Source organism: Bactrocera neohumeralis, chromosome 4, assembly GCF_024586455.1.
Source record: "Bactrocera neohumeralis isolate Rockhampton chromosome 4, APGP_CSIRO_Bneo_wtdbg2-racon-allhic-juicebox.fasta_v2, whole genome shotgun sequence".
In the NCBI taxonomy this organism is placed as follows: Eukaryota; Metazoa; Arthropoda; class Insecta; order Diptera; family Tephritidae; genus Bactrocera; species Bactrocera neohumeralis.
The window spans coordinates 8,923,844-8,938,589 of NC_065921.1; the positions used below are offsets into that span (position 1 = coordinate 8,923,844).

The window sequence follows — 14,746 nt, forward strand, 5'->3', positions numbered from 1 at the left end:
AAGTAAAACACAGAAAACTTAATCCATGGTAGAGTCAGTGGAACTGAAAGCTGAACATTACAAAAAATTTGATTGCAGAAGGAGTTCACGACAAACGCACTTGTACATTTGAAACAGCCGTCCTTTGCGATGCTAAAAGCTCCTAGGTATGCCTCAAGAGACACTCATGTATCGTAAGTATTCATCATAAATCTGTTGAGACGGCTAGTTCTGAGTCCAAACCATGTTGCATGCTTGATCGAAGTTATGACATACAAAAGGTTCCATTCTCAAATTGGGAAAAGTTGGATAGTCAAGCAGTGGCGAGACGTTACATTCGCCCTCAGATTTTGATTCCTCGCTTATTGGAGGACGATATTCCCTCGATTTATTCTTATTCGTTTAGTCTTGAGTGCTTGCTGTATTACTAATGCGCCAAGAGCCATAGAATGTGTACAAAACTTTTCTCTTCAACTCTTCCAGAAAACCATTACGTTTTGATTAGGCCATTCTTTCAGTAGTACTAGTAGTGACCGAAGATTCAAGAATTGCTATGGAAATTGGTGTTGAATACCAGGGACTTGGACGTTGATATAACGTTATGTAACGATGAAAAGATGAACCACCTAACATAAATCTGTCAATTGAAAGCGAGTCGATTTTCCGGTATCCTATTGCGCTGTAGCGCTGGACCTATTGGCCTCCAGTGGCTGGCGCTACTCATCAACCAGAACTTGTGGGACTGAAGATCCTTCTCCCCGTTTGGTACACACGTAGTACGACTAAAAATTTTGTCGGATGATCTATGTCAAAGTTGTGTGGAGAAAGGCGAGGCGGTATCATCTTGTCCATTTCCCCCCGCTTGCAGACTTTTGCCTGACTTGGACTAAAGTTTCGCAGAAGGCACAACTTGGAAGAACCTGGGCAGTGGTTTGTATTAAGATAAATAGAAATCCATCGGTTTTGGATCAACTATACGATTTAACATAACAAATGCGTGAGTACGAAGGGCTTGACAAGCTGGCTACCCCTCACAGCCAGTCGAAATTGGGTCGAAAATTCTACGAAAAAATGCGGCAACTAAGAGAAGGTTTCAAGACAGGATCATACTCTTGTAGAACCCCCAGAGGGAATTAGTGACTGATGCCCAGAGCATACTAAAATTATGGAAGGAAAACTTCTCTAGCATGCTGAATAGCAGTGAAAGTATTACACCAGGAGATGGTGAACCCGATTCCCCAAACGATGATGATGGAGCGGATGTTCCATTGCCCGACCATGAAGAAGTTCGAGTAGCAATTACGCGTCTGAAGAACAACAAAGCGTCGGGGCCTATGGATTGCCGGCCGAGCTATTCAAACACGGCGGCGAAGAACTGAAAGTAGCATGCATCAGCTTCTTTGTAGAATGTGGTTGGACGAAAGCATGCCGACGATTGGCATTTAAGTGTGCTCTGCTCAATCCACAAAACGGGAGACTTCACAATCTGCGCCAACTACAGTGGGATAAGCTTCCTCAACATCATATTTAAGGTTCGATCGAGCGTACTGTGTGAAAGACTAAAGTCCACCGTCAACAAACTGTTTGGACTTTATCAGTGTGTCTTTAGACCTGGAAAACGAACAAGTGACCAGATATCCACCATACACTTGCTCGTCGATTTCAAAGCTGCTTTTGAAAGCACGAAAAGGAGCTTCTGCTGATATGTCTGCATTTTGTATCCCCGAACTAAATACGGCTGTGTAAACTGACGTTGAGCAATACAAAAAATACCATTAGGAACGTGAGAGACATTTCCAAACCGTTCGATTTCACACGATGTTTCAGACAAGGCGAATCCCTAGCGTTCGGCTTCTTCAATCCACTTTTATAGTACATATATTCATAAATGTACAGTTACTGTGTCAACAACCGCGCGGTTAGTTCTTTCTCCAGACTGGATAAGGAAGCAGAGCCAATGGTTTTGGTAGTAACGAGGACAAGACGAAATATCTCCTGTCATTAAACAAACAGTCGTCGCATTCGCGACTTGGTTCGCACGTCACTGTTGACAGTCATAACGTCGAAGTCGTAGATAATTTCGTCTATCTTGGAACCAGTATCAACACCAACAACAACGTCAGCATTGAAATCCAACACAAACTGAGTGCGCAATTTAGAAGTAAAGGTCTCTCTCGACGAACAAAGACCAAATACTACAAGTCACTCATCATTTCCGTCCTGCAATATGATGGAGAGGCATGGGCGATGACAACTGCTGATGAGTCGGCTTCAGGAGTTTCCGAGAAAAAGGTACTGGCGAAGATTTATGGGCTTTTATGCATTGGAATACCGCAGGCGATGGGAGGATGAGCTATACGAGTTATACGACGACATTGACAGAGTTTAGCGAATTAAAAACAAGGGGTACGGTAATTGGAGCATGTTGTCCGAATGGATGCAAAAACACTCCAGTTCTGAGAGTATTCAACACAGTATCCGCCGGGGGAAATAGAGGAAGTGAAAGACCTCTTCGGTTGGAAAAATCAAGTGGAGAAGGACCTGGCTACACTTGGCCAATTGGCGCCAAACAGCGAAGAACGACTGGCGTGCTGTTGGAAACTCAGCCATGACCACGTAAGCCGTGTCTACGCCAATAAAAGATACGAAGAGTATATAAAATTGATTCAAGTAGTTAAAAAAACACCAACTGGATTGTTAACATTGATACTTTCGCATATTCTTTATTATATAATATTTTATTTTTGTATTGTTTTCATTTTTCATTTGTATGTATGCAAATATGTGTTGTATAAGTACAGTACTCGTATGTGGCATGGGACATCGAACTAAATACTTATGCTATTGAATATGTATGGCGCATGTCAATATATATATGTATTTATACTCGTATATAAATGAAGTATTTCTATTTCAATATTTAGTTTGATTGAGCGCAAATTTCTCTTTCAACGGTTTTGCACTACTTGGCGACATTAAATCAATTTGTGAATAAGAAACGCGAGCTACGCAAAGAAATATTTATGATTTGCTTGCTGCGCTTAAATAATTTATTTTTGTTTAAATGTTTTTTATTTCACTTTTACTACAATTTTCAAAGTAAATTTTTGTGTATTTGCATTTTAAAATATATATAACCGCGTAATTTTAGTTTAGTATGTGTATGTAAACGACATGAAAATATTGCGAAGAAGTCTTTTGTGTTCAATTTTAGATATTTTTTAGTATTAATAGATAGACATTCATACAATTTTTTTTTTTGTTATTGTTAACTTTTATTTATTTATTTATTTTTTTTTGAAATTTATATATAAATATTTAACTCGAAGTTTTCGTAACGCTGAACCGATTTGATAGACAAACTCATTTTTTACGTTTACATTTTATAGTTGTCTTTTTAAATAAAATCAGTGCAGCATAGTTGTAAATATGTATTCGTAGCTATATGTTTTTTGCTATATGTCACTATAATCGTCTTAACTACTTTTTCGAATTTCGATTTTCGCATTGATTCCGCGACTCTCAGCTACCTTTTCTCTACGTATTTTCCTTATCGATTTTTATAGTCCATAAGTGTTTTTTTATTTGATATTTAATTAATTAAATATATGTATGTATGCTTTCATAATAAATCGTTATAATATTTTCTTTAGTTTTTTATCTCTTTTACCTTTCGCTAATATTGAATAGAAGTAATATTTGTCATATACGTAAATATAAATTTTCAATCTACAAGTACAACATTTATAAAGAGCCTCTCATCGCTAACACTACGTACATACGCGTACTAAATAGTATCAATAAGTATAATATGACAATATAATAATGCTTTTCATATGCAACTATTTAACTACTTTTGCTTCTCTAATGGGTTAACTTTCAATTTTTTTTTGAAACTTTACATTTCATAAATAAAAATTACAAAAATATAAAAAAGAAATTAAAAAAATAAAAAAATTAAGAATATATGTAAAAGTACAAAAAAAAAAATTAAAAAAAAAATAAATAAATTGGAAAAAAAGATTTAAAAATAAAAAAATATATATAATATATAAAAAAAATATTTAAAAAAAAAAATATTTAAAAAAATTTAATATATAAAAAAGTATGTAAAAAAATGTAAAAAAATATATATATAAAAAATCATAAATTGTTTAATATAATTACTAAATTAAAAACAATTATTACGTTCCCCGCAAAGACGAGTGTGCTTTATGAACTTCTCAACATTTCATGTTAGTTTAATGAACATTTTGCTCAAATCTTATAAACAACTAGATAAAAAGGTATGCTTATAAGCAGACGTGGCGCCACGGGCAGTTTATGTAAAACTCTTTACCATAACTTTCATTGAAAAATTCCAAATTAGTGAACCAGAATGAGCTCTACAATAAGTAAAATTGCAAGACAATTTTCTGTAAGCGCTTAACTGAAGGCTTTTGAGCGATCTCGTGTATATTTATTCCTTCTTATCAAAGAATCTCGCTGACACGGACTAAAAGCTGAATTTTGTTGAGTATTTGTTATAATGTGTCGAAACTTCGAAACATTTCGCTAGTCTCGGATAAACAGCCGAGTTTTTGTGAGTATTTTTGTAGTTTAACAAGCCTACTTTTGCCACTCACTTAAATATCTGGTGATTCCAGTGACTACTTATGCTTACTTTTTATTAATCATTTATAGAGATCTGCATATGGATCTTGCTCAAAAACTGTTGAATATATATTGTTTTTAAGGAGCAGTATCATCAGTTATTAAGAAAGATTGGGAACTTTTTAGATGGCTTATGGTTGAAATACTGATAAAGAACTGATTGTAGATATTTTAATATTCTTACTAAAATTTGAAACGTGTAAGATTTAGGCCAAATGTATGATACTAGTAGGTAGTAGCAGTGCCACATTAGAAAATATGAAAAGCGTTATAAAAGCTATATACTATAACTCCTATTATGCGAAAAGCTAATCGGCATAATCTGCAGTTAACAATTTTTACGAATAATGTCTATATAATGAGACAATCTATGAGAAGGCAACCTAACAATGATAGGTCACCTTCATTTTCCAGGAAGTAATAAGATCATCTAACAAACTGGTGATTTTTCAGAAAGTTCTCAGGATCGCTACTGAGAAAACATTGACGTTACTTCGAAAATGTGTGGGAAATATTATAAATGCATCATTATAGAAGTTATACTTATGTAGAATAGTTTTGTGAAAACACTAAAAGTTCTTAATATCAAGACGACACCTTGTACATATGAAATAAGCACGTTAAACGACAAATGTGGAAATAGGAAATTCGGAAAAAAAACTGAAATGAGTCAAAAGAAGGAAGAAGGACAAAATTCTGATACATAAATTTTTAAAAACAAGGTAGGTGCAAAAAAAATTAAATAAAAAAAATAAAAAAAAAAAAAATAAAAAAAAAATAAAAAAAACATATATATAAAAAAAAATAAAAATATATATATGTAAAATAAAATAAAAGAAATAAATAAATAAACATAAAATAAATAAATAAATAAATAAACATAAAATAAATAAGTAATTAAATAAAACAAAACAAACACACGGTTTTAATTATATCATGCCATAAAAATAAAGGCGTGATATGTTAAATATATTTTAAGGCAAGCAAAGAGTACCAAAATTGAAAAAAATATAGGTAAAAATCACAAAAAAAAATAAAAATAAATAAAAAAATAAAAATAAATAAATAAAAATTAAAATAAATAAATAAAACAATAAAAATAAATAAATAAAAATAATAAAAAATAAAGAGAAATAAATAAAAATAAAAAAAAATAAAGAGAAATAAATAAAAAACAATAAATAAATAAAAAAAAATTAAACAAAAAATATACAAAAAATAAAATAAAAAACAATTCAAAAAAATTAAAACAAGAAAATCCTATAAACAATCCTTTCCATGCATTTACTTACAAAAATGTCGTCGAAAATGCAGCGAGTGAAAAAATCAATCCAACCAAGTGATGAAAATCAACGCATATACAGATATACCGATATGTATATAGAAATAAAACAAAGACAATAATTAGTTTCTTTTAAAAAGAATGAATTTGATTATTTGTTTTAATCATAAGTACTCATAGGCAAATGTCAATTGCTTTTAACAGCATTTTTTCAGCAACTCAGTGCTTACAATAAATTGTTTGCAATTATTGCAATTTATTATTTAAAATGTTTGCATTTTCATGTTTGCATATATAACAAGTATAGTTTCTTTTTTCATATATCAATAAGAATATATAATATATAATGAATAATGAATAATAAACATGAAATAATTAAGGTATGTATGTGTATGTGAGCTTGTGTATTTTGGTGAGCGTATGTACATATATATTCGCACATACTACAAACATATGTATGTATGTATATGCAAATATCATAAGCTTACGTATTGGTGACATAAATGTGTAGGTATGTGTGTGAAATTGTTTGACAATGCAAACCGAAAAACAACTACCCGTATATTAGACTAAATGTATGTATGTATGTATGCATTTGTATTTATGTATATTTGTTTTTATACTCGTATTAATATTTATATATGTATTTATATGTCTATGTCGCTTTTTCAAAGCATTTCGAAAAATTTCTTTACAAATATTTACGCCTACTTACACCACAACATTTGTGTGTGTGTAACAATGTAAGGTTTTGCAACAACAAAATGGCGTGTAAATTATACAAAATTGTTTGGCAATTAATGCGCATAAAAGTTATGTTTGTTTGTTTGTATGTAGTTAGGTCGTTGGCGCCTTCATTTGCATTTTTCATTAGTAAATTGTTGCAAATCCTCTCAATATATGGAAAGCGACAGCGCTATACATATGTATGTATATATGTTTGTGTTTAACGCTTATTGTTTGCCGTAAATAAATTTTTAATGCTTAGATTATTATCATATCATTAGCACAGTTGTTTATATGTTGAATTGTTGCAAAACAAATATTTTTCTTATAAAAAAAATGCAAGTGAAATGAAAAATTGTCAACTAAAACTATCACAACGATTGAATGGGCGCAACGCAATATAAATAATAGCCGATAGTGCTAATAAAATGCATATAGTAATTAGTGAAAAAAGTGGTAATATATTAAAAAATTAAAATTTAATTATTTTTTGAAAATAAGTGGAAGTAAAAAATTTTGCATAAAATATAAGAAAAACTACTTTATAAAATAATAAGAATCAGTAAAAAATATTTTTGAAGCTTTGATATATAATTTTTGCATTGAAAAAAATTAGTTTTAACGCTAAAAGATAGTAAAAAAATATTGTTAAAACAAAGAGATAGAATTTTTCAATTAAAAAATGTATGGTTAAAGTTATTAGATATATTTTTCGAGTAAAATATTTTTGTTAAAGAAAATATATACAATTTTGCATAAAAAAATTTAAAAAAAGAAAGTATTTTTAAAGCTATAAGATATATTTTGCAAGTATAAAAATTATTGTTAAAGCAAAGAGATATAATGTTTGCAGTAAAAAAATTGTATTATCATAAAAAAAATATTTAAAACTTACTAAACATTAAAAAATGCTTTCCTATTACTTTGATATGAAAAATCAGTAAATAAGTGCCACAATTTATTTATATGTGTATTTAAAACAGCTAAGTGCAATATTTTTATTATAAAATTTTGAAAAATTAGAAATATAAATTTAAAAAAAATAACAAATTAATAAAAATAAAAAAAAAAACAAATAAAAAGAAAAAAATAAAAAGGAAATAAAATCTAAAAAAATAAATCAAAAACTATAATTAAAAAATAAAAAAATTAATAAAACAAAAAAATAAATAAATAAAAAAATAAAACTAAAAAGAAATATAAAAGTATATAAAGCAAATTAATAATAAAAAAGATATAACAAAAAATAAAAAAATAATAAAGTAGAAAATATAAAAGGCTTATAAAAAATTATTTAAAAATTTTATAAATAAAAAAATAAAATATAAATGTCATATGTTAGTAACTTTTACTAAAAATTTATACAAATAGAAGAGTGTAAAGTACTAAAAAATATTACAAATATTAAAAAAATATATATATTCAAATAATTTCAAGAAATATATTCAAATTTTTAAAAATATATATGTATATGTATGTATGTTGAAGATATAAAAAATATAAATTCCAATCATTAAAAAAAACATATTCAAAATTATTTAAAAACAATATATATTCTAATTATTACAAAGACATAAATGATATTAAAAATGATGGCCATTTATAAAAAAAATTGTAAAGCCAAGTAAAAAAAAAAGTTGGCAAAATAGTAGCACATTTCATAATAACATTGTTAATTTTAAAACTAGCAATGTTTCAAATATATTTAAAGTCAAAAATATACGAAAATTATATTTCATTGCTGCAAATAGGACAAAACTTTTTTTATAAAAAGATTGCTTCGCCTTCATAGTTGGCTTTGTTTTAGATAAATAAAATAATTAATTTTTATTAATTAATTAATTTATTTTTTTTCAAATTATAACGGTACTTTTAAATTTTTTTTTTTCAAATTGCAACGGTACTTTTACCACACAAATTGTGCATAAAAAATTTAATTAACATTTAATACCAAATTACTTATTCGAAAAAATATTCAAATAAGCAATTAAAACGTAATTTATGTCACAAATATTAAAAAAAAAAAGTATGTTTAATTGATTTTAATAAATCCAACAACCAAATATGCTTTGCTTTCATTCCTTGCATTTTTTCCAATTCTGAAAAAATTTTACATTTTATTGCATTTTATAATTTTTAGCGCCTTTTCAAAGTTGAAAAATTTTAAACTTTTCTCTGTACACAATTAGGAGACTCACAACTTGGAACGCATCGTAAAATTTGTTCTGGGATTACATACAAAAATGAGTGCAAAAACTCAATCATTAAAATTCTCAACGCTATCGGTTCATTATAACTTTATGAGATTATATGAAACCCCTAAATAATGTTCAGTAAATTTTGTTAGTGTTCTTTTTGAAAATAAAAGCTGTTATGCTTTCTCATTTCAAGAAAAAATATGCTTATACATTCGTTTTTTAAACTCACACGGCTTAATAAGTGCAAAATTAGCATTTTATAATTGTCATAGCATGCATGATAATTTTTAAGTTACAATTAAATCGAAATATTTTTTCAATAAAATCAATTTTAAGTTTTTTTCTAGTCAACTTTGTTCTTTTATTATGTATGTATGTATATATGGTTGTACATCAAATAGCGTTTTTTGTTTTCGCAAAAACTTTGCTTTTGCTCAAAACTCAATTTCATGCGCTCTTTATCGCCACTTTAACTTTCTCGCTATAAATAATTTTGCACATTTTTAGTGCGCTTTCGCTACTAAGCATTTTTATTAACATTTTTTCTTTCTTTTCCTTTCTTTCACTCGTATATTCTTTGCTTTTATTCGTATTTTCTTGCCTTTCCTTTCTTTTTTTATCTTCGTTTAGCTTCAAATTGCGCTTCACCACTTAAGAACTAAAAAGTTTTTTTTTTGTGAATTTTATAAAAATTAACACAGTTGGTCACAAGAGCTTAAACAACTAAATAACTGTTTGATGGCTCTGCGTTACATAAGTAAATCGCAATATTTTAATCGCATTTGGTACACAATATATGTTTATATGTATGTATATATAGAGCTTTTTATAAATGAGATGCGAAATAAATATATATAATTTGTTTTATTGCTAAAATTAATATAACAATGTGTTGATATAGTAAAATATTTGTTTTTGTGTGTTTGCTTTGTCATGACAATAAATCAATTGAACAATAAAAAATACAATAAAAAATAGTAATGAAAATTAACAGTAAATAATGTGTTATATATTTTGTTTTTTCAAATCACTAATTTCTAAAGAAACATCGATAAATTGTAAATCGTCGCGTTAGCCAACACTGCACTGCTGCTGTTGTTGCCGAGTGCCTCCAGACTCGCATGTAAGATTAGCAGTGTGTTCGTTGGCGCGCTGTAACGCAAAGCTTTCGTGCTGTAAAACAAAGCTCTCGTGCATTCGTGCTTTGGTTACCGCAAATGCCGAAGCTTTGCGGCTGGTGCGTGGTGCTGCTAGGTCGACCGCAGCTTTAAACAAGTTACTACTCACGGCAAGCGTTGTTGTAAAAACAAAACAAAATCGCCGCCACAAACAAATTGAGCTTTTTCCGCACACGTCAACAATTGTTGTTGGAAAAAAGAGTCATGTGTATCCGCGTAGCTTTCGCCAAAGCGCTTTTCGCCGTTGCTACGTCACGCACACTTTAGGCAAATGAACGCTTCTGCTTCTTGATAAGCTCCTGCAGCAGACGTGTCTTTGCCTTCTTCTCCTTGTACTGCGCATATGTCTCCTCGATAGTTTTGCGATCGTTCTTCAACATCTTGCGCCCGTTTTGCTCCTCAAAGATCGTCTCATACTCGCGTATGGTACGTTTGAGTATCTTCTTCTCTTCGCGTGTCTTCTCCAAGCATTCCCACAATTGTTCCAGATTTAAAGCGCTAATATTCTCGCTCGCGCTATTCGCCGCTGTCTGCGAGCTGGCAGCCGCTGTTGTTGTTGTTGCTGCTGTTGCTGCTGCTGCCGCTGCCTCACCGGTTGTAGCACCCGTTGTTGTGGTGGTCGAGTCATCGGATGAAGCATTCGGTGCGGTCGCCGAGTCGCTGGGCGAATTCGATTCAGTGCTGTTGGCAGATGAGAGTTGGTGGGGTGTAAATTCGAAGACCATTGCTTCGTTTTCGAGTATGGTTGGCAACTCGGGCGCGCCGGCCACAGCGCTGCCCGATTGCATAACACTACGCAACACCATACGCTTGAGCTGACGGTAGCGATCGTAGAGTGGTCGCGCCGCATCGCGTTCATCCTTGGTGCTGGGGCGGCCGTAGAGCGACTCGAAATAGAGTAGGCCATGCTGTACGGCGCTCTTCTCTTGCACCAGCTGATCGGCGTTGAGTTCATCGAGCGATTCAGAGCGATTGGTGTCCTCACGCTTGTCGGAGAGGTTCTGCAAGGAAGAGAGTGAAAAAGTTTGGGTAAATAAAAGCTTTATCTAATAAGAAAAGTTGATTGTAATAAGTGAATATTATTTTCTAAAACTATTGTTTTTACGTGTAAATTTGCAACACGTGTGTTGACATAACGCTCAGTAAACTTAACTGTAAGTTAAAACCTCGAAAGCGCTAATCATTGCTCAATTAACAAATTCTCGTCTGTCAACTTCGGGCCAACCACCCGCATACATTGGCAAGTTAAATACAACTTGAAGTAAATATTCAAGCAATTTTATTGTAGCTTAAAGAATTTTCTTTAGGACAACGAAAAAAAGTTTGGGATTCTATACAGAAACTCTTACATCTTATATAGTTGATTTTTATAGGGATATGGCAGTCAAATTTTTTTTCTCTAATTTAATTGAAGTATAAAATAAGTCTTTCGGTTAATTTTTGTAAGGATCTGGCTGTCAAAACGCGTCTTTCGAATTTTAATTGAAATATAAAATAAGTGTTTCACAAGTGCAGTAATATACCTTTTAGTACGTGCAAAAATTGCTCTGTAAGTTCATAGTTCGTGAGCTAAAACTTTGTGTTCCAAAAGTTCTGATAAGTTGTATTAATTTTGTGTACCTTTTTTGACTTAGCAAACGGTGTGCGTATGAAGAGTAATTACGTAAGTACTGTTAGGAAATTATTTCGATGGAGACAACTTTTTTTTCAAAAATTTTATGTACTAATTACTTTCTATTAAAATCTTTCATAAATATTAAGGTCTTCCTTATCGAAACCTCCTTTGAAAACCTATATTGAACTTGTGGAACAGGATTTCAAATCAAGTTTTGACCAGGAAGACCTTAATAAATATGAAAGATTAAAGTAATAAATATTGTTTACACAAAATAGACCACGACTTTGCTTGGCTTCTTTCTTTTCCTCGAACTTCATTCCCCAAATAATTTAAAATTCTTCCATCACTTCAATTTTCAAAGCCGAACTAATGGGCAGGCACTTAGCGGTTCACAAATTCCGAAAAATTCAAAATTAGCTATAATTTACTTGCAATAAGATTTCAAGCCAACCGGAAAATTCAATCATGACAGAACTTAAAAAAATTCAATTTACGCCGATTACCGAACAATTTTAGTGTTAATGCATATTTTTTCCACTAACCGACATTTATTTCTATTTTCATATTCCCCTAATTGCCCTTCAGGGCTACGTTAGCCGTTCAGTGCGTTGAATATGCAACAACACTAAGCAGATAAATTTACGACAAATTTTTTGACAATTTTCACAATTTGTTGACATTTGCATTTAGCATTAATCAGGCGAGCGAGCAAAGCCACAAGCAGGCTAACTACGTAAATGAGTCTAAATGAATGCAAAAGCGAATCACGAGTAAAAGAAGTGCAAAAAATACAAAAATTGTATATGAAAAAAAGGCAAACAAGTTGTCAATCCCCCAAAACGATAAGTGAAATTGTAAAACACAAACTAACAAGCTCCGAGCGCGCCAAAGGAAATTGCGACGCAAATATGAAATGAAATATGATGGCATGAATCGCATGCATTGTTGAATGTCAAAAAACAATATTAATAAATAAGGGCAATAAGCCGAAGAGCCGTCCACTATACGCCACCTATCGGCGCGCTATGCTTGAGCTCTGCGCTCTTATCAAAAATTTTACATATGACAGCAACAACAGCGAGAAAGAGAGGTTTCGGTTCTTTTAAATGTTGTAAGCGCTTGCGTTGCTAGCTAGTACTACCACTAGTTGATTATACCAATTTAAGCGATTTATACCTATTTAAGCGATTTATACCAGTTTGTTCGATTCGCTATTTCTCAAAGTCTACAGCATACAAAAAAGCTAAACTTATACTAAACTGAGTATTCATAAAAGGAGGAGTAAAGTCATTGTTGTTAGCAAAAGATAATAAGTAGCATACAAACAAAACATTCTAGAACACACACTTTTCTTTAGAAAATTTTAAATTTATTATCTACGCCCGCATAATGTGGCAATAATAATAAACTGACTCAAAGGCCTTTTTCATGCATTAACTAATGCAATATTAAATGTCACACCTACACTTCTTTTATAGTTTATGAGCGCATATATTTAAGAATACTTATTTCTTGGTCTAATAGTTTCAGATAGTCTGGAGATTTAGTGTGAGCATAAAGTCGACGATTTTTAAAGCCACTTTAATAACAATTTTAAAAGGTTTAGCGAACAATAGACTACTTTATAGACGTAATAGGCGAATTTGCATTTTCTATAGTTAGTTGGTTTAGAAAAATAAATAGATTTTAGGGGTTTTAGTTTTCAAAAAGCTAATAGGATCTGCCTCAAAGTTTTGAAAATTAATAAACGCTTTTTAAAAAATAAATTGGAAGCCCTAAATAAATATTATACCTTAAGAAGAGTTGGCTGTTTCATATACTTTTTCATAAAAACTTTATAAAAAAAAATATAGAACATATGAATATTTTTCTTACAAAAATTCCTTGAATATACTGCCTTGGACAAGAGCGAGCAAGAGCGAGCAAGCCCAAGACATGAGCATTAAAGTTCGATCAAGTAAAATTTTAACTCGAAATGCTATAATATTGATCAATATGAAATATAATTTTTCAATAATATTGTGCAATAAATAATAAAATGTGACCTGGTCTACGAAAAGGGAGCTAACGTGCGAAAATTAGTTTTCTGGGAAAAGCTGTTAAAAATAATCGTCAGTTTCTCGTTATCTCATTAATTTTTCTCCTTTATTTTGACACCTAAGCCCCCTTTCCGTAGACCATTTCACAAATATTGAATATGAATAAAATTAAAGTAATCGAATAATATATAAAAAAATATAAACCATCAATAATAATATGCAATAAACAATCAAATATATGTAGGTATTGCCATTGGTACTGCCTTGGACAAGAGCGAGCAAGCCGAAGACATGAACATTAAAGTTCGATCACATAAAATTTTAACTTGAAATGCTATTATATTGATCAATATAAAATATAATTTTTCAATAATATTGTGCAATAAATAATAAAATACTCAATATGAATAAAATAAAAGAAATCGAATACAATTAAAACAAATGTAATTCAATGTGAAATATAATTCTTCAATAATATTGAGCAATAAAATATTGGTCATGAGAATTCAACCATATAAAATTTTAACTCAAAATTTAATAATATTGATCAATATGATTTCTTCAATAATATTGTGCAATAAATAATAAAATATTGAATACGAACAAAATAAAAAAATCTAATAAAATATAAAGAAAACATTATGAACCTTCAATAATATTGTGCAATAGGTAAAAAATAATCTAATCTAACAAATCTAAGAGAATCCATAGGTTATTTTGCTATGAACACGAATTTTAAAAAACTGACTAATATACCATAGGTACCTAAAGAAAGTATGAACTGAAAAATTAAAAAATAAATAAAAATACCAAAATGTGTACTACATAGGCAACGTGGCAAGTGACTCAGTCACAAAAATTTACAGGCAGACTAAATTTGATTGGTCTCGCAAAATCGTTCCTATTTTTTGCTATGAAAAATAATTGTAGGCAAGTGAAGCACAATTCTTACGCGCCATAAGAGCACAAAGCACATATGTACATACGTGCTGTAATGCCATTGCCAAAATATAACGTCACATGTGCAAAAGCGATCTGGCAAGAACGGACAGCAAAAAGAAATGCTTGTTTTT

General features: G+C 30.6%; 1 protein-coding gene across 4 annotated transcripts in view; it reads right to left on the bottom strand.

Moving 5' to 3' along the window:
- Window positions 1–9,211: 9,211 nt before the first annotated feature.
- Window positions 9,212–14,746, bottom strand: part of LOC126756880 (protein FAM13A) — a 101,740-nt gene continuing 96,205 nt past the window's right edge. For all 4 annotated transcript variants that reach the window (XM_050470369.1, XM_050470370.1, XM_050470371.1 and 1 more), the window contains one exon: window positions 9,212–11,017. In XM_050470369.1, the coding sequence (XP_050326326.1) occupies window positions 10,280–11,017 (738 nt within the window). In that variant the 3' untranslated portion in view covers window positions 9,212–10,279. The remainder of the gene's footprint in view (window positions 11,018–14,746) is intronic.